Below are 21,256 nucleotides of genomic sequence, written 5' to 3'. Positions count from 1 at the left end.
GATTCATGAAGAGGTGTGATACACACCAAAAACAACTGAATGATTTTTCATTTCATATAGACAGAAATCTAGAGGGTGAGTGTAAGAATGGATATTAAGGCTGTGTGATCAAGGTGGGAGGATCATAAAGTTTAATCATGCTGTATTTATTGATACAGGCTCACTAACCAGAGGTTCTGGATTCACTGTTTCAGCTGAAGCAGTTAGGAAGGGCTATAACAAGTTGGTTGGTTGGTCAATTGGCTGGACCCAAAAGGTGGCCTATATTAAATGAAGTTGAAATGCCATGTTATATTGTAGACGAAGGTATCTGAAGGGTTAAGGAGATTGCAATGTTAGAGTATATCTATCCTGTAAGACCTGCTCTCCAACCCTGGAAAGACACAACTTTCGCAACAGCTGTGTAAATTTGTGGGGGAGCCCCAGCATCCTTGAAAAGTTCTCTTCTCTTTAGGTCAAAAATTACAGAGGAAGCTCTGCCACTGAACTAGGAGTGCTAAATGCAGTGGAGATAATGGGATCCTGAGATGTCAGGGGCTAAATGGTGGCACTTAATTGCTAAAAACAAGGTGTGCATGGTTACCATTATAAACAATGGAGTCAAATTGGTAATCAGACTAGTCTGACTTGCAGAGACTTATGGAGTTGGCTGGTTATCAAGAGGTCCCTAGAATAGGAAAAGATGGCCAGCCTTTTAAATTCTTACATGATCTGTATAAGCAGAGTATTTCTAGCCTACTGAACAGATGTCTGAATTGAATTAAGAAAACAGAGTCAATTTCTTCTATAAATTCTAGATTTGAGCCAGTTAACAGACTCAGACCCTCAGACACAGTTACACTGCCAAAAACATATACTGTTAATCGTTCTATGTCTTCCCCCAAAGGGACCTTTACCAGAAAAGTAATTCTGAGTAATGTACTTAAGCCTAGCCAAGTTGACACCCCACAAAGCCATCACAGTCCCTTGTCAAGTTGGAACTTATATATATCTTAAACCATCTCCTTAAACCATACTGCCTAACATGACACAGTTATCCTACATACAACTGAGGATACAAAGTCCTTGGGTGATGTTTCTCTTCTCCTTTGTAATTTAAGTACTAAGATTAATGATCGCAATACATCTTGTGATATTGATATATAGGTAGCTATTTTTAAGATGCTTTAGATGATAAGAGGATAAAACAGGAAGAAAAAAATTTGGTTAATGCTTATACAAACATACTCATATCACAGTCCGTTAATCACTATAGACATGTATCTCACAGGAAAAATAAATGACCTAGTACATTGCTTGAAATTCTGCCCATGGGGAGGATTTCCCTTCACCATCATCCTTCAGGGATGTCCAAAGGAAGGGTATAGAGTATCAGAAGTCCACTTTTGAGTGGTAGCTGCAAATCACACAGAGCTCTTTGTAAATCAGGCCTAACAGTTCTGTTCCTTGGTTAGCTGGTCTTAGGTGTGAAGACATAGGTATGGGTTGAGAGAGTGAAGGTGATGTAGCAAAATAGAGTCCGTGGACATTTGGGCTACTTCTTCAAGCAACTTACTTGTGCCTTCAGGGCCTCCTCAAGCCTAATCTCATCAACACCACTTCCATTTGATAATGGAGTCCTGCTGTGCACACCCAACATTATGGCTTGGTGGATCAGACAGCACCAAGTTCATGATGGGTAAATCAGGTATCATGGTAACTTAGTGGGTCCTGGCCAAATGTTCAGTCTCTACTAGGCCTCGTATCAGGCAGGCTGCTTCTCAAAAGAATAGTTATCCACAGAGGATGGTGTGGCTTTGCTCTAAAATCGTAAGGGTCTCTAGGAGGTGGGTCAAAAAGGATCTTGCTGTGATTTATGTCATAGAGTGTTCTGCCTATGTTTTCCTCTAAGAGTTTTATAGTGTCTGGCCTTACATTTAGGTCTTTAATCCATTTTGAGGGTCTGTGCTGTGATTTACCTATTAAGGCTTGCTAAAGGCTTCAAACAGCAATCCCATCTACCTCTGACCATTCAAGGACCACTGGATGCACAGGATCATATGGCCCAAGTGACCCAGCAGTTTGCATGGCAGAGTGGACCTGTTGAAGGGCCTTCTCTTGTTCTGGTCCCACTCAATACAGGCAGCTTTTTGAGTCATTTGGTAAATGGGTCAGAGTAGCACACCCAAACAAGGCATATGTTACCTCCAAAATTCAAAGAGGAACTGTGAACATCATTCTTCTCTTTTAGTGGTAGGAGGGTCAGATACAACACCTTATCTACCTTGGAAGGGATATCTTGACATGGTACAGACCAATGGATTCCTAGAAATTTCACTGAGAAGGGATACCTCTGAATTTTTGTAAGAGAAGTCCCTAAATTAGGAATTGGACTTCTTAAGAAGGTGTCGTGGAAAGGATATAGCTTCAAGAACTAGGCGTATCCAGGTTTGACTCCTGGCTGTATCACTTGGTAGCTGTGTGACTTGAGAATGCTCCTCCAGACTAGAATTTCTTTTTCTTTTCCTTTTCCTTTCCTTTGTCTTTCCCTTTCCTTTTCCCTTCCCTTCCTTTCCTTCCTTTTCTTTCTTTTCTTTTTTTAGGTAAGAAATGGATTTATTTAGAGAGAAACACACTCCACAGACAGAGTGTGGGCCATCTCAGAAGGCGAGAGGCCTTGGGAGAAACATACTCTACAGACAGAGGGTGGGCCATCTCAGAAGGTGAGAGCGCCCAGACTATGATTTCTTTTTTAAAGGGTATTCTATTTATTTAAGGGTATTATATTTATTTGTATTTAGTTTGTAGATACAGATCTATAAACTGATATGTGTTACTGACCTAATATTTTGGGAATCATCTTTGTTTCTCTGAGAAATCGTATTAATAATACTATTTACTTCATGTGTAATTATAATCAATTTTTAAGTAATTTAGGAATGAATGAAGGCATATTTGCTAGAGCTTATAAGCCAGGAGTTGCTTGGGAAATAGCTGCAATTTATTTTACAGTTCTTAAAATATGGCTCCCCCATATGTTTTGTTCATTTTTCCTGACATGCATTTTAAGAAGGCAATATTTTCCCTTATACCATATCATCTTTACTTTGAGTAATAAATTAGTGATTATAAATATCCATTTTTATTTCTGTAAGGTAATACTGAGCTTTGCTGACAATGCTGCTTCACCAAGATAACAGTTATGTCATTAGACTGCAAGCATAATATATATATTTTTTATTATAATGAGCAAAAATTGATCTCTGTGTTTCTAAAATGTATTAGTTTTCTGCTTTCTGGATTTGATGATGTCTAATGTACACTATTTTCTTTCACAGATATAATTTTAAACACAATAAGGGCAATGTTAGAATAAAAAGCTGTATCATTCTTCCATATTTATTAGAACATCACATACTGTCAATTAAATGTTTTTATTCAAATATAGTCAGTAATTATGACAAATTTGGACCTTTCATAGACTGAACTGTTCAAGCCTGATCAATCTCAATTTGTTTGGATGGTGGTAGTATTTTTAGTGCCATGAGAGGTTTACCTACCTTATGTTAAAATGTGCTTATTGCATTATCAGATATATGACATCACAGCACAGGAATGTTGAGTTAGTAGTTCATAATAAAGACGCAGACATAGAGAATGGACTTGAGGACACAGGGAGCGTAAGCTGGGATGAAGTGAGAGAGTGGCATGGACATATATACACTACCAAATGTAAAATAGATAGCTAATGGGAAGCAGCCCCATAGCACAGGGAGATCAGCTCAGTGATTTGTGACCACCTAGAGGGGTGGGATAGGGAGGGTGGGAGGCAGATGCAAGAGGGAGGAGATATGGGGATATATGTATACTTATAGCTGATTGATTCACTTTTGTTATACAGCAGCAACTAACACAACATTGTAAAGCAATTATACTCCCAAAAAGATAAAAAAAAAACCCAAAAAAACAAAATAAAAAACTTTTTGTTCTAGGTTACACAAAGACCACCTAAGTGACTGAAATAAATAAGCTTACTTCTCTGTGCTTTAGTTTTCTCACTTTTAACATTGGAATACCTGCCCAAATTCTTTCTTGTACTGGGATCATTCAGATCTCCTTTTTTAAAAAAAAATTAATAAGGGAAAACTAATTCCAGGGATTACTGTAATAATAAATAAAAATAAATATCAGGTTTTTTTCCTATAAACCCATAAGCCTATTTCTAACAATTCTTTATTCCAGACATTAAATTAGTTAAAAACAATGAAAAAATTTAAAAGCCACTCTTTATTGCACATTTACAATATATTTGACAATGTCCAAGTTAAAAGAATCACTAAATTAACTACAGTTTGGACATGCATTGTTCTTTTAGGCTACTGAGTGTCTGTCAGTCAGTAAAATTTTAATTTCCTCAGGTGAATAATCCTGCAATTGGAAAAGTGTTAACATATTTTTCTAAGTCTCTACTGGTGGGAATTAATCTCAGCTTTGTTTTTTTTTTTTTTTTGCTTTTTTGTGTTTAATATTCTGTTCTTGTAATAGTTTAAAATGTTGCACTAACGCTATTATTAGGTCTCTAAAAAAAAAGGAGAGTCAGCTGTCTTGGTAACAGAAAGGGACATAAGGACATACATAGAGATAATTGGAAACCAAAACTGAATATACCCTGCTAGATTAGTTCCCAGAGGATATGGTTTATCTTTAATGTATATAACTTGCCTGAGGATAAGTGATGATTGACTAAATATATTATCATTAATGATAATATCTACTCAGATTATCATTTAATTTTACATTTTTACTATTTTTAAGTGGAGGGAAAACCTCAGTCTTTAAAATCAAGATAAATGTAAAAGTGACATTGTAAAATTAGAGCCACAAATCGCAAACCAAGAAGAACTATGAAATTAACAGTGCGTTGTTGCTAAGTGCTAGATAGATTAGCTCTTGAATAAAGTTGAGTTTGTTACATGTAAAACATTCATAAATAAGTCCATTCTCAGATTTTCTATAAACACCAACAATTTATATAATGCAACATTATAAAAACTTCAAAGCACATTTAAAAAACTGTTTAAGTAATTGTTATCTACATCATTTGTAATTGTTCAACCATAGTAAGGTATGAAAATTCCTAAAATGGAAAGAAAAAATAGCAAAGAAAGCAGAAAACAATGAATCCAATGACCCAGTTCACTGAATAAATATAGATGATCACCATATCCATGTCAAACCACCATCCACGGCTATCATCCTCAAAGTGCAGATAATCCATCCTATGTGCACCATGTGGAAACTGCCTTCTTGTAACTGGAGCTGCACGTCTGTGGAAACCTAGAAGATATATGAACATATTATTTAAAGCTCATTAAATTCAGTTTAAGTGCTCAGAAAGGAAGCTGCATTATGAACAGAAATGTCACAACCAGAGCATATCTTGATTTCATTGAGTGGTATATTGTATTCCTGACATTTTTTTTTAATGATAAGCAACTATCAGAAGTCTTTTATTTTTTCTTTCAGTTAAGGGTTTTAAGGGGGGACAGTAAAATTAGCAAAGAACATGGAATATGGAGTCAGGAAACTATCCTTTTTTAAAAATTGAAGTACAGTTGATTTACAATATTAGTTTCAAGTATATAATATTTTTATAGATTATACTCCATTTAAAGTTATTATAAAATATTGGCTATATTTCCTGTACTATACAATATATCCTTGTAGCTTATTTATTTTAATACATAGTAGTTTGTACCTCTTAATCCCCTACCTCTTCTTACCCCTCCTCCCTTGCCCCTCCCCACTGGGAGCCTCTAGTTTGTTCTCTATATCTGTGAGTTTGTTTCTGTTATGATGTATTCATTCACTTTATTTTTTAGATTCCACATATAAATGATAATATAAAGTATTTGTATTTCTCTGACTCATTTCACTAAGCATAATATCCTCCAGGTCCATCCATGTTGCTGCAAGTGGCAAAATTTCATGCTTTTATTTATGGCTGAGTAATATTGCATTGTGTGTGTGTGTGTGTGTGTGTATGTATCACATCTTTATCCATTCATCTGTTGATGGACGCTTACATTGATTCCATATCCTGGCTATTGTAAACAATGTTGCTATGAACATTGGGGTGCATATATCTTTTTGAATTACTGTTTTTGTTTTCTTTGGATATATACTCAGGAAGGGAATTGCTGGACCATATGGTAGTTCTATTTTTAGTTTTTTGAGGAACCTTCATACTGTTTTCCTTTGTGGCTGCACCAATTTACGTTGCTACCAACAATGTACTAGGGTACCCTTTTCTCCAAATTTGTTATTTGTGGTGTTTTTGATGGTAGCCATTCTACAGGTGTAAGGTGATACTCATTTGCATTTCTCTGATGATTAGTGATGTTGGGCATCTTTTCCTGTTCCTGTTGTTCATTTATAGGTATCCTTTGGAAAAATGTCTGTTCAGGTCATTTGCCCATTTTTTAATTTTTTTTTTTTTTTTTTGGTGGTACGTGGGCCTCTCACCGTTGTGGCCTCTCCCGTTGCTGAGCACAGGCTCCGTACGTGCAGGCTCAGCAGCCATGGCTCACGGGCCCAGCCGCTCCATGGCATGGGGGATCTTCCCAGACCGGGCACGAACCTGCGTCCCCTGCATCAGCAGGTGGACTCTCAACCACTGCACCACCAGGGAAGCCCTTAATTGGGTTTTATTTTATTTTTTTGATATTGAGTTGTATAAGTTCTTTATGTATTTTGGATATGAACTCCTTATTGGTCATATCACTTGCAAATATTTTAGGAGACTATTTTTGATCTGTCATTTACTTGGGACAAGGTAATTTATCTCCTTGGGTCTCAGATTTCTCATCTATATCATCTGATGACTTAGTTCAAAAATTTGTGAGGTTCATTTTTTGATATTGAGCCACATGAGCTGTTGGTAAGTTTTGGAGATTAATCCCTTGTCAGTTGCATGATTTGCAAATATTTTCTCTCATTCTGTGGGTTGTCTTTTCATTTTGTTTATGGTTTCCTTTGATAGGCAAAAGCTTTTGAGTTTAATTAGGTCCCATTTGTTTATTTTTGTTGATTTCCATTACTCTAGGAGATGGATAGAAAAAGACATTGCTGCGATTTATATGAGAGTGTTCTGCCTATGTTTTCCTCTAAGAGTTTCATAGTATCTGGTCTTACATTTAGGTCTTAAACTCAAAATGGATTAATTTTGTGTATGGTGTTAAAGAATGTTCTAATTTCATTTTTTTACATGTAGCTGTCCAGTTTTCCCAGCACCATTTATTGAAGAGACTGTCTTTTCTCCATTGTATGGTCTTGCTTCCTTTGTCGTAGATTAATTGACCATAGGTATGTGGGTTTATTTTTGGCATTTCTATCCTGTTCCATTGATCTATATTTCTATTTTTGTGCCAGTACCATACTGTTTTTTTGTTTTGTTTTTAAAATTTATTTATTTTTTATTTTTATTATTTTTGGCTGCATTGGGTCTTCGTTGCTGTGCACGGTCTTTCTCTGGTTGCGGTGAGTGGGTGCTACTCTTCATTGCGGTGTGTGGGCTTCTCATTGTAGTGCCTTCTCTTGTTGCAGAGCATGGGCTCTAGGCATGTGGGCTTCAGTAGTTGTGGCACGCGGGCTCAGTAGTTGTGGCATGCGAGCTCTAGAGCACAGGCTCAGTAGTTGTGGCGCATGGGCTTAGTTGCTCCATGGCATGTAGGATCTTCCTGGGCCAGGGCTCAAACCCATGTCCCCTGCATTGGCAGGTGGATTCTTAACCACTGCACCATGAGGGAATCCCCTACTATACTGTTTTGCTGACTGTAACTTTGTAGTGTAGTCTGAAGTCAGAGAGCCTGATTCCTCCAGCTCCATTTTTCTTTCTCAAGATTGCTTTGGCTATTCGAAGTCTTTTGTGTTTCCATACAAATTTTAAGAACAACCTAATCAAAAAATGGGCAGAAGACCTAAATAGACATTTCTCCAAAGAAGACATACAGATGGCCAAGAGGCACATGACCAAGAGGTAAAAGATGTTCAACATCACTAATTAGTAGAGAAATTCAAGTCAAAACTACAGTGAGATATCACCTCGTACCAGTCAGAATGGCCATCATCAAAAAGTCTACAAACAATAAATGTTGGAGAGGGTGTGGAGAAAAGGGAACCCTATACACTGTTGGTGGGAATGAATTGGTAGAGACCTGTGGAGAACAGTATGGAGGTTCCTTAAGAAACTAAAAAATAGAGCTACCATATGATCCTGCAATCCCACTCCTGGGCATATATCTGGAGAAAAACATGGTTCAAAAGGATACATTCACCCCAATGTTCATTGCAGCACTAATTACCATAGCCAAGGCATGGAATAAACCTAAATGTCCATTTACAGATGATTGGATAAAGAACATGTGGTACATATATACAATGGAATATTACTCAGCCATTAAAGAAAATGAAATATTGCCATTTGCAGCAACATGGGCTGACTTGGAGGTTATCATACTAAGTGAAGTAAGTCAGACAGAGAAAGATAAATATCATATGATATTGTTTACATGCTGAATCTAAAAAAATGATACAAATGAACTTATTTACAAAACAGAAACAAAGTCACAGACTTAGAGAAGGAACTTATGGTTACCATGGGGGAAGGTAGTGGGGGAGGGATAGATTCGGAGTTTGGGATTCACATGTACACACTGCTATATTTAAAATAGATAACCAACAAGGACCTGCTGTATAGCACAGGCAACTCTGCTCAATATCTGTAATAACCTAAATGGGAAAAGAATTAGAAAAAGAATACATACATGTGTATGTATAACTGAATCACTTTACTGTACATCTGAAAGTAACACAACATTGTTAATCAACTCTACTCCAATATAAAATTAACAAATAGCAAATGAAAAATAATTGTGAGGTTCAAATGTAAATTATTTTCCCATGAGAGCATTTTCTAAATTAAAACTTCATGGTTTATTTTTACAACTACTCTCACAATTAATGTTTGTTACTTCTGATCACCAACTTAACCTTCCATCTTATACCTTGAGAATTTCACTAAGTCATTTGTGCAAAATTCTATAGGAAAAATGTCTTATGTTTTAGCATTGAATAAACTGGACAGACAAAATGATACTCCTTTGAAGAAATTGAGCTTTAATTCTTATAAGTTTCCAAGCATGGACCTACTTAAGGAGATTATATAAAAAGTAAATATTGAAAGCAAGCAACAGTCCATTTATGACTAAATGAATATGACATTTCTGAGAAATATTACATCTCATTGTGAAATGTTGTTCTTTTTATTTTGTGATACTTATATGCTAATTATTTACAGTTTGAGTATACTTAATGGCAACTTGTTTTTGTTGGCTGACCAACACTGAATTTTGTTTTTAGAGACCTTCAAAATTATATATTTTTTAAGATGAATAACGTGATTATTAACCTTTGCTTTGTAGTTATCTACTGCCTACTAATGTATTTCTGTGCTTATTAGTGTTGGTGAGTGGGGACAATACAATAAACTGAGCAGAAAAGATATATTCTAGTACTTGCTAGTAACTCGGGTGGTAAAGGTTCTGTGAGGCTCAAGCTTTAAGCAGATTCTGGTTCATCTATTTTAATAACTTGTTATGTAACAATAAAAAAAGTAATGTTAAATATTATGCTCTAGATCAGGCTGCTTATTTTGACAGAAAGCCTGCATTCACCTGAGTATTAGTATGGTTAAAGTCAAATTTCTTTTATCAAGAATAATCCTAAATTATTGTTTACATGTTTTATTTTCTATTTTAAAATAGAAAATATATATCTTTAAGGTGTAAAGCAGGATGATTTGATATATAATATATAGTGAAATGATTACTATAGTCAAGCTAATTAATATATCCATCTCCTCACATAATTATCTTTTTTGTTGTTGTGAGAGTACCTGCTGTCTACTTTATTAGCAAATATCCAGTGTCTTTTATCAGATTTATGGTCCATATATATTTTCTCAAAATCCAATGGTTGCCTTTTGATTTTATTTGTTTCCTTTGCCATACTGAAGCTTTCTAGTTTGATGTAGTCCACTTGTTTATTTTTGCTTTTATTGCCTGAGCTTTTGTGGTCATATCCAAAACAAAACAAAACAAAACAAAACACCCAAACAAATTGCCAAGGCCATTGTCGAGGAGCTTATCCTGTATGTTTTCTTGTAAACTTTTATGGTTTCAAATCTTACATTTAACTCTTTAATCTATTTTGAGTAGATTTTCGTGTATGGTGTAACACAGAGGTCCAGTTTCACTCTTTTGCATACGGCAATCCAGTTTTCCCAATACCATTTATTGAAGAGAGAATCCTTTCCCCATTGTGTATTCCTGGCACCCTTATTGAAAAGTAGTTGATTGTGTATGTGTGGGTTTATTTCTGGGCTTTCCATGGTGTTCTACTGGTTTATGAGTCTGTTTTTATGCCAATACCACACCATTCTGATTACTATAGCTTTGCAATATAATTTGAAATCAGGAAGTGATACCTCCCACTCTGTTCTTTCTCAAGATTGCTCTATTTGGAATCTTCTGTGGTTCCAAACCAATTTTAGAATTGTTTTTTCTGTTTCTGTGAAAACTGCTGTTGGTATTTTGATAGGAATTGTGTTGAATCTTTATTTTGCTTTGAGTAGTACAGATATCTTAACAATATTCTCTTTTAAATTTTATTTTTTTATTGAATTATAGTTGCCATACAGTTATATAATTATAAAAGTTACAGGTGTACAATATAGTGATTTACAGTTTTTTACTCTATTTATAGTTATTAAAAGATATTGGCCATATTCTCCATGTTGTACAATATATCCTTGTACCTTATTTTATACCTAATAGCTTGTACCTCCTACTTCCCTACCCCTATATTAATTCTTTTAATCAATGAACATGGAATAGCTTTTCATTTAGTTGTGTCATATTCAATTTCTTTCATTGATATTTTATAGTTTTCAGTGTTTATTTGTAGATTACATTTACTTATATTATATAGATTAAAAACATGAAATTAAGAAGGATGAGATAAATGTTAAGTGATATTTTAGAATAAATTTTATAGACATATTTCAAATAGGTTTTTAATAATTTCTAATGTTTTTGGCTGACTTTCTATCATATTTTATTTTTTTAAATTCTTATAGCTTACAAAAAGCTTATACTAGAATGATGTGTCAGCTCTTCTATTTTTTTGTTTGCCTTATCAGTATTATCATCAATCTGATTTCTTTATAGGATTCTGTTTAAGTTTCTTGTGCACCTTGTGCTGGTAGTTTAGCTAAAACTAGATAATATCTAAAATCCATTTAACTGGTCATATTAAACTTCAAGATATTGCAACACCTGCAAAACTAACAAACTAATGAAGTCATCTATTCATATTGTCAAACTTACAGTTTTCCTCGGCTAACATTACATACCATCATAACATGTAAGTAAGGATGCCAGTGTCAGTCCTCACTAAGTATTAGTAATGTTTAACTTTTCTTCTGTTTCAATAATCATAACAGAAATTTTAATGTTATTTTCCCACATTCCAAGGGATTGTCTCGCACCAGCCTGTAGGCATTCTATTTTGGAGAGCATATTTAGGGGATTTCAATCCTAACAGCTATTTAAGACTATCTAACTACTGTTCTCTAAACTGTACTCAGTATCTTAAAAGGAAAGGGGACTTTCTGTTTGTGTAGGAGAGAGGGGAAGTGGGAAGAGTTTTTCTCACATTCAAAAATTATTCTAATACATAAACACAAATGTTCCCAAAGTAGTTTATATACCTTTTCAAAAACCTTTCACAAATATAGGCTGGAAAACAGGTAACATTGTTACTGGAAATTATTACCATTACTACTGTATTTTAAAATATGTGATTTTTCTGTCCAAAAGGAATATTTAGAGGTCTTAGATTCTTCAGGTTCAAAACTTTCAGTTGTTTGGGTCAAAGAATAACTGTATTAATTGCATAGTTGTAGAAAACAGTAGAATTGAGAGTAGACAAGGCACAAAATATGTAGAATTATGAGTATGCTGGTTTCCCCAGGACAGTCTCAGTTACTCTTATGTCTTGGTGTAATTACTAATAGTGCCCCTTTCACTCTAGAAGTGTCCTCATTAATGGTAATTTCCTTTATTGGTGGAATGAGGGAAAAAGAAGGCAGTGCAGGAAGACACCAAACTACAAAATTTCTAGCTCTGAACATCAGAAGGTGATGCTGACCCAGACGGCTTATGTAATGGTGTCATTATAGGTAAGGTGGATAATGATCATTACTTGGTTAATTTCTTAAAAAAAATTTTTTTAAGTGGGGAGGGAGTGAGTAGGTGTTTGTAATAATTTTGGAATGTCCAAAGCTGTAAATTGAATGAGAGGATTGGAATTTCTAAATCAAAATCAGACTAAAAGAAAATGACCTCACTGACAGTTACTTAGTAAATATTATATTGATTATGAAGTTAGAAAAATTGCCAGAATACTAATCACAGAGATTAACTGCAGATTCCACTGTAAAATGATGGCAATGAAAATACCTAATTCTTTGGGATTAGATGGATTAGATGAATTAATACATATAAAGCATATTCCTGGCCGATAGTAAAGTTTCAATAAATGTTAGATTCTTATATTTTTATTACTATCGTTATTGCTACTTCGAATATGAGGAAGAAGCTGCTTTTCTTGTCAGTTATTGTTCTTCATATTATGTGTACCTTTTCTGAATAAATCAATATGCTTACCATTGTTTGTTCAAACAAATGCTGAGAAACTGTTTCCTTCAAGTATGAGTTGATTTCTCTAAAGCAGTTAACTTTAAATAGACTGTCAGAACATCAGATACTGAAAATATGGAATTGATTAAAAATTTAGGAAGAGCATATGTACTATCTCTTAGAGGCTGAGGATTTAAAGATATTTTAAGACATGGTTCCTGTCCTAAGAAACTCATAGTCTAGAATTGTTTCTCAATCTTTTTTTTTTTATTATCACTCCTGTAAGGAGAAAAATAAATGTTAAATTTAAATTTATCTCAAATTAAATATTCTAATCAGTAAATCAAATTCAACCAAATTTCTCCTTAATGAGAGAAATTAAAAATAAGGAATAAAATTAGTTCAGGTAGGGTTGAGCTCTTGAGGGCCTCAAACGACTGTAATATCTAAGATTTTTTTGGTGCCCCAAGAACCAGGTTTTGCCCCCCATTTAAAGAGCATGGTCTAGGAGACAGTACACTTAAAACCATTATAATAACAGTCAATGTATATATTTTAATATATACAGCCACTGCATTTCAAAAAGGGATTTGGATTGGAGTTAATGGAGTGAGAAGCTTCTGTACCAGGAATTCACTTTTTCACAGACTTAAGCACAACTTATTATTAGTGATAACCTGATAATAGTTTGTTATCAACACATGGTTTAAAGAATAGCCAATATTAATAGTATATTTTAATTATGCTATTTTAAAGTAAAGGACACAATAAAGACACATACTCTTTTTTTGCCATAAACTATTAGGAAAAAAAGTGTAGTGCAGTGAAAATCATACTCCTCAAGGAATCAGAAAATTTGGATTCTTGTGCCAATATTAAACATACTTATTATTTGGTCAAGTCAAAATACTTTCTCTATATCAAGATGTTCATATGGTTTTGTTCTTTAATCTGTTAATGTGATGAATTCAAATAGTAGATTTTTAAAAATGTTGAATAATTAAAAAAAATCTGTTGAAAGTTATGAAGTAAAGTGATAGATTTTCCAATGTTTTATCATTCCTTCATACCCAGGATAAATTCTGTGTGTTCATGATAATCGTTTTTACACATTGATGAATTCAACTTTATATATTTTATGTGGCATTTTTATGCCTATGTTTGTAAGGAAGATTGGTCTATAATTTTCTGTTTTATGCGATTTTTGCCTGGTTTGTATATCATGATTTTATTGTCTTCATAAAACATGTTGGCAGTTAGGTGACAATTCTCCATGGATCTCTGTGTGTCTGCATATCTTGCAAGCAAGAGGCACTGACTGCCTTTGTTCTGACATTGGCAATCTTGTGCTCTCTTTTTATTCTCTGAAATGGTTTGCATAAAACTAGAATTCTTGATGGCTTGACTAAATCTAACCGATAAAACCACTTGGGCCTGTAGTCTTTTCAGGTGTGGGTGTAGATTTTTAAACATCAATCAATTTCTTTAATAGTTGTTGGTATATTAATGTTTTCTAGTTATTCTTGAGTCCTTTTTGGTAATTCTAATATAGTATTATCCGTTCTATTCAAGTTTTTAAACAAATTGGACTAAAATTTTAATGGCTGTGGTACATTTAGGGCTTTACACAAATATTCTGGTCTTCTGGGTACCTGGTTTGTTTGCACTTCCCTGCCCCTTAGGCATGGCCACCAGACTTGACAAACGAAAACGACTGTCTAAAGAAAATGCTGTGTGTTGCTTCTGGGTAGAGCATTTATCAGTTTGAGATGCTGCAGCTGTCTCTTTTCTCCTCCACAACCAGCAGTGTACCAGATAGAGGCTGCTCTGTCATCCTCGGTCCTAAAGCTTAGGATGATGTGGAGCAGAACACCTAGAAGTTAAGGGAGAAACTAATTCTGACTGAAAATAATGAAGTGACTTTTAAAACTATTAAAGAAAAGGATGATAATCACAAAAGTTGAAACTGACTTGTTTCCCCACATGAAAAAAAAGATAAAGTTCTTGGAGAAATTCATTGTGTGAAATCAAAGAGTGAGAAAGAACTGTGAAGAAAATATCCAAGTCACTCTCATATTTAGGAAGAATATAAAGAAGAATCAGCATTCCAGAATCTCATACAGGTACTTCTGCCTCTTCATAAATTCTATTTTGTAAAAATAATTTTACCTCATAAGGATTTCTCTCATATTCTAGAAAACAAGGCATGACCTTTCTCCCCAGAATATGGTTCAAATTTATATTCACCATCAAAGACCATAAAGTAGGCTCTATATTTTGAAGATTCTTTCAGAGACAGAAAGACTGTCAACAATTATCTCATTCATTTTTGCAATTTTAGCAACTTGCACAGTGCTTATAGTGGGTACTAAGTGTGTTTATTGAATGGATGGATGAATGTATGTATATAAGGATAGACTTCAGAGAGTAGAATGAATATATTAGCATATTTTTGAAAATGTCCCAAATCAAGCTTCTCAACTATATTTTCAGAATGTATTGAATATTATTATGAATATATTTGAGGTACATTTTGTAGTTCTTCTGAAAAAAAACTTTAGAGGTTAATTCAGAGAGCCCTGAAATCAGTATAAAAAGGGGATATGTCCTATTCTTCGTGTGTGATGGGATAGACAAAAGGTTAAAGCATGGTGTTTTATTGCTCTATATTCTTCATGTTACATAAGAACTTTGCTGTGTCAAAATTTGATTGATATAAATAAGCCTTAGTAGAGGTGGAGTGATATTTTTAGTCACAAGCAGGTATAGAGTTACTCTGTTAATAGACATGAAAAGTTAATGCAAAATGGATTTTAAATTTCATCTTTATCTTCTATATCTTTAGGATTGCAGGGTCAAATATATTTATCAATCCTACAAAATTAACTTTTTATATTGAATAAACTAAAATATATTGCAGGTTGCAACATATTCTATAACACCTACTGACATTTCAATATCTTTTTTAAAGCTATTGGGCTAAATTATATAATTCTTAAATGTTTTGTTACTGTAACCAGGTAAGAAGTGAGAACCATGTGTTTTTTTTTTTAATTAGTTTATTTATTTGGTTGCGTCGGGTCTTAGTTGTGGCAGGTGGGCTCCTTAGTTGCAGCTCGCCAGCTCCTTAGTTGCAGCAGGTGGGCTCCTTAGTTGTGGCTTGCCAGCTCCTTAGTTGAGGCATATGAACTCTTAGTTGCGGCATGCATGTGGGATCTAATTCCTTGACCAGGGATCGAACCCAGGCCCCCTGCATTGGGAGCACAGAGTCTTAATCACTGCACCACCAGGGAAGTCCCAGAACCATGTGTTTTTTTTTAAAGTATTTTTTTATTGTGATAGAACACAAATAACATGAAATTTGGCATTTTTACTATACAGTTCAGTGGCATTAATTACATTCACAAAGTTAAGCAACCACTGCTTATTTATTTCCAAACATTTTTTCATTACCACAAAGAGATACTCTGTAGCCATTAAGCAATAATTCCCCAATTCCCAGCTCTCCTTTGCTCCTGGCAACCTCTAACCTACTTTCTGTCTCTATGAATTTGCCTGTTCTAAGATAGCTCATAGAAGTGGGATCATGCAGTATTCATCCTTTTATGTTTGGCTTATTTCACTTAACATAATGTTTTCAAGGTTCACTGATACTGCAAGATGTATCAAAACTTCATTCGTTTTTATGGCTGAATAATATTCCATTGTATGTATATACCATATTTTTTTAATCCATTAATTTGTTCTTAGATAATTGGGTTGTTTCCATCTGTTGGTTATAGTAAATAATGCTGCATTGAACACTGGCATACAAGTATCTGTTTGAGTCCCTGTTTTCAATTCCTTTGGGTATATACCCAAGAGTAGAATTGTTATGTCACGTGGTGATTCTATGTTTAGCATTTTGAGAAAACTCCAGACGGTTTTTTTTTTCCAGTGCAATATATCATTTTGCATCCCTGCTAGCAATGCACAAGGGTTCCAATTTCTCCACATCCTTGCCAACATTTGTTATTTTCTGTTTTTTAAAAAATTATAGTCATTATAGTAGGTGTGAATCTCATTGTGGTTTTGATTTGCATTAATTCTCCTAATGAATAATGACGTTGTGTATCTTTTCATGTGTTTATTGGCTATTTGTATATATTCTTTGGAAGAATGTCTATTGAAGTCCATTGCCCATTTTTTAACTGGGTTGTTTGTCTTCTTGAGGTCTTTATATATTCTGGGTATTAAACCATTATCAGATATAATTTGCAAACATTTTCTCCCATTATGTGGGTTGTATTTTTACTTTCTTGATAATTTCCTTTTGATGCACAAAATTTTTAATTTTGATGAAGTTCAATTTATTTATTTGCCAATGCTTTTGGTGTCATATCTAAGAATCTGTTTGGTCATGAAGATTTACCCCTATATTTTAAGAGTTTTATGTTTTATACTTAGGGCACTGATCCATTCTGAGTTAATTTTTGTACAAAGTATGATGTAGGGGGTCCGATTTTATTCTTGTGCATGTGGAAATCCAGTTGTCCTAGCATTATCTGTTGAAGAGACTATTCTTTCCCCCATTGAATGGCCTTAGCACCCTTTCCAAAAATCAAGTGGCCATAGACATATGGGTTTATTTCTAGAGTTATTATTCCATTTCTATTCCATATTCTTTTGCTAGTATCATACTGTTTTGATTCCTGTAGTAAGTTTTGAAATAGAAAGTGTGAGTCTACAACATTGTGCTTCTTTTTCAAGATATTTTTTGTTTACTCAGGGCCCCTTGATATTAAGGACCAGGTTTTCTATTTCTACAAAATGGGCTATAGTAATTTTGATAGGTATTGCATTGAATCTACTGATAGCTGTAGCTAGTACTGATATCTTAACAATATTAAGTCTTCTAATCCATGGACACACGATATCTTTCCATTTATTTAGGTCTTTACTTTCTTTCAGTTATGTTTTATAGTTCTCAGTATATAAGTAACCATCCTTGGTTAAATTTTTTCCTAGTTATTTATTCTTTTAGATGCTGTTGTAAATGAAACTGCTTTCTTAATATCCTTTTCAGATTGTTCTCTGTTGGTGAACACAACTGAATGCTGTGTGTTGATGCTGTAACCTGAAACTTTGCTGGATATTTTATTAGTTCTAGTAGCTTTCTTTTATATTCTTTGGGATTTTCTATATGTAAGTTTACTTCTACTTTTCCAATTTGCATTCCTTTTATTTCTTGTTCTTATCTAACTGTTCTGGCTAGAATTTCTAGAACAGTGTTGAATAGCAGTGGTTAAAGCAGGCATCCTTGTCTTGTTCTTAATCTCAGGGGGAAAGTTTTCAGTCTTTCACACTGAGTTTGATGTTACCTGTGAGTTTTTTTAATAAATGCCCATTGTCATGTTGAGGAAGTTCCTTTCTATTCCTAGTATTCTGAATTTTTTGTAAAAAAGGTGCTTGATTTTGTCAAATGCCTTTATGCATTCTATTAATATGGTATATAATATATGGTATATTAATCAAAATATTGATTTTCTTATGTTAGACCACCCTAGAATACTTGGAATAAATACCACTTGGTCATTCTGTACGTTCAGTTTCCTAGTAATTTTTGGAGGATTTTGCATCTACATTTATAAGGGACATTGGTCTGTAATCTCTTTTTTTGTGATGTCTTTATATGGCTTTAATATTGGGGCAATGCTGGCCTCATAGAATGAGTTAGGAAGTATTCCGTTCTCTTCAACTTTTTGCAAGAGTTTAACAAAGATTGGGGTTACTTCTTTAAATTTTGGTAGAATTCACCAGTGATGTCATTTGGTCCCTGCCTTTTTGGGAGGTTTTTGATTACTGATTCAAGTTCTTTATTTGTTATAAGTGTGTTGAGATTTTCTATTTATTCTTAAGAAGTTTAGATAATTTGTGTTCCTAGAAATGTGTCCATTCTATCTAGGTTATCTAATTTGTTGTCATAAAATTGCTCATAGTATTCTCGTATACTATTTTTTTTTTCTGTAAGGTTGGTAGTGAAGCCTCTACTTTTATTTCTGAGTCTAGTCATTTATTTGCATCTTCTTTTTTCTTTGTCAATCTAGCTAAAGGGTTGCCAACTTTTTTGATATTTTAAAAGAACCAACTTTTGGTTTTGTTGATTTTTCTCCATTGTTTTTCTATTCTGTTTTTCATTTACTGCCATTCTAATCTTTATTATTTCCTTACTTCTGCTAGTTTTAGGTTTAGATTGCTCCTCTTTTTCTAGTTTTCTAGTTCCTCAAAATTATGTTATTGGTTTGAGGATGTTTTTCTCTTTCAATGTAGGCATTTATAGATATAAACTTTCCTCTGAGCACTGCTTTTGCTATATCTCCTAAGTTTTGGTATGTTTTATTTTTCATTCATCTTGATGTATTTTATTTTTTCTCTTGTTTTTTAAATTGAATATATCTGACATATGACATCATATAAATTTAAGGTATCAATCTGATACATTTAAATATGATTGCCACTGCAGCAATACTTAGTACATCTATCACATTGCATAATTATCCCTTTTTTCAGTGTTTGAGACAATTTTTAGTCTCTCAGCAAGTTGGATGATTGTAGTACAATATTGTTGTCTGTATTAATTATGCTGTGCATTAGATCTCTATGGCTTATTTACTACTTGTTGCAAGTTTGGACCCTTAAACAACTTCAATCTTATTCCTCCACATCCCTGCTACCCCTTGGTAACCATCATTTTACTCTGTTTTTTATGAGTATTTCTTTTTTAGAGTCCACATATAAGTCAAATTATACAGTATTTGGTCTTTTTCTGTCTGACTTATCTCAGTTGGCATAGTTTCCTCAAGGTCCATCCATGTTGTCACAAATGGAAGGATATCTTCCTTTCTCATGGCTGAATATAATTCCATTGTATATATACACATCTTTTTTATCCATTCATCCATTGATGGACATTTAGGTTTCCATATCTTGATTATTGTGAATAATGCTGCAATAAAAATGGGTGTACATATATATCTTCAAAATCCTGTTTTCATTTCCTTTAGGTATATACCCAGAAGTGGAATTGCTGGATCATATGGTAAATTTTTAATGTTTTGAGGAACCTTCATATTATTTTCCATAGTGGTTGGACAAATCTACATTCCCACCAACAGTGTATAAAAGTTCTCTTTTCATCATATCCTCACAAGCATCTGTTGTCTTCTGTCTTCTTGAGGATAGTCATTCTATATAACAGGTATGAAGTGATATCTCATAGTTTCGATTTGCATTTCCATGATGATTAGTGATGTTAAGCATCTTTTCATGTGCCTGTTGGCTATTCTGATGTCCTCTTTGGAAAAATGTCTATTTAGTTCCATGCAGTTTTTAATTGGATTGTTTATCTTTTTGTTATTAAGTTATACGAGTTCTTTATATAGTTTCGATTTTAACCCCTTGCAAAATTGGCTTGCAAAATTTTTCTCCCATTCTGTAGGTTATCTAATTTTGTTAATTGTTCTTTTGCTGTGCAGAAGCTTTTAAGTTTGATGTTGTTTCATCTGTTGATGTTTGCTTTTGCTGTCTGTGCTTTTGGCATATCAGAAAATCATTACCTAGACCAATGTTGAGGAACTTTGTCCTTATGTTTTCTTCTAGTTTTTATGGTATCAGATCTTATGTTTGTCTTTGATTCATTTTGAGTTAATATTTGTGAGTGGTATGAGACATTGGTCCAAATTCATTATTTTGCATGTGTTTCTCCAGTTTTCCCAGCACCTTTTCCCATTGGGTGTTCTTGGCTCCCTTGTTGAATATTAGTCTACTGTATATGCTAGGATTTGATTCTGGGCTCTCTATTCCATTGTTCTATGTGTATATTTCTGTGCCAGTACCATACTTTTAAAAAATTACTATAGCTTTATAGTATAGTTGGAAATCCAGAAGCATGATACCTCCAACTTTATTTTCCCTCAAGATTGCTTTGGTTACTCAGAGTCTTTTGTGGTTTCACACAAATTTTAGGATCGTTTCTTCTATTTCTGTTAAGAGTGCCTTTGGTATTTGATGAGTATTGCATTGAATCTGTAGATGGTATTGGGTAGTATGAACATTTTAAGAACATTAATTCTTCCAATCCATGAATATAGGATGTCTTTCCATTTTTTTTGAGCTTTCTTCAATTTCTTTAATCAAAGTCTTATAGTTTTCATAGTATATATCTTTCATTTCCTTGGTTAAATTTGTTCCTAAATATTTTCTTGTTTTTGATGCTGTTGTGAATGGGATAGTGTTCTTTATTTCTTTTCCAGATGTTTCATCATTAGTGTGAAGGAATGCAACTGAATTCTGTATGTTGATTTTGCATCCTGCTACTTTACTGAAATAATTGATTAGTTCCAACAGTTTTTGATTGACTCTTTGGGATTTTCTCTATATAATATCATATTAGAAATCATGTATCAGCAAATAGCAACAATTTTACTTCTTTCTTTCCAGTTTGGATGCCTTTAATTTGTTTGTCTTGTCTAACTGCT

General features: G+C 33.8%; 1 protein-coding gene across 2 annotated transcripts in view; it reads right to left on the bottom strand.

The window, feature by feature from the left end:
* Positions 1-4,108: 4,108 nt before the first annotated feature.
* RNF180 (ring finger protein 180) overlaps positions 4,109-21,256 on the bottom strand; it is a 277,857-nt gene continuing 260,709 nt past the window's right edge. For both annotated transcript variants that reach the window (XM_081232400.1, XM_081232401.1), the window contains one exon: positions 4,109-5,316. In XM_081232400.1, coding sequence (XP_081088526.1) covers positions 5,117-5,316 — 200 coding nt within the window. In that variant the 3' untranslated portion in view covers positions 4,109-5,116. The remainder of the gene's footprint in view (positions 5,317-21,256) is intronic.

The sequence above is a fragment of the Mesoplodon bidens genome (genome assembly GCF_964165515.1).
Source record: "Mesoplodon bidens genome assembly, chromosome: 4".
Classification (NCBI taxonomy): Eukaryota; Metazoa; Chordata; class Mammalia; order Artiodactyla; family Ziphiidae; genus Mesoplodon; species Mesoplodon bidens.
The sequence above is the reverse complement of the archived record's forward strand: the minus strand, read 5'-3'. Positions and strand labels throughout refer to the sequence as shown.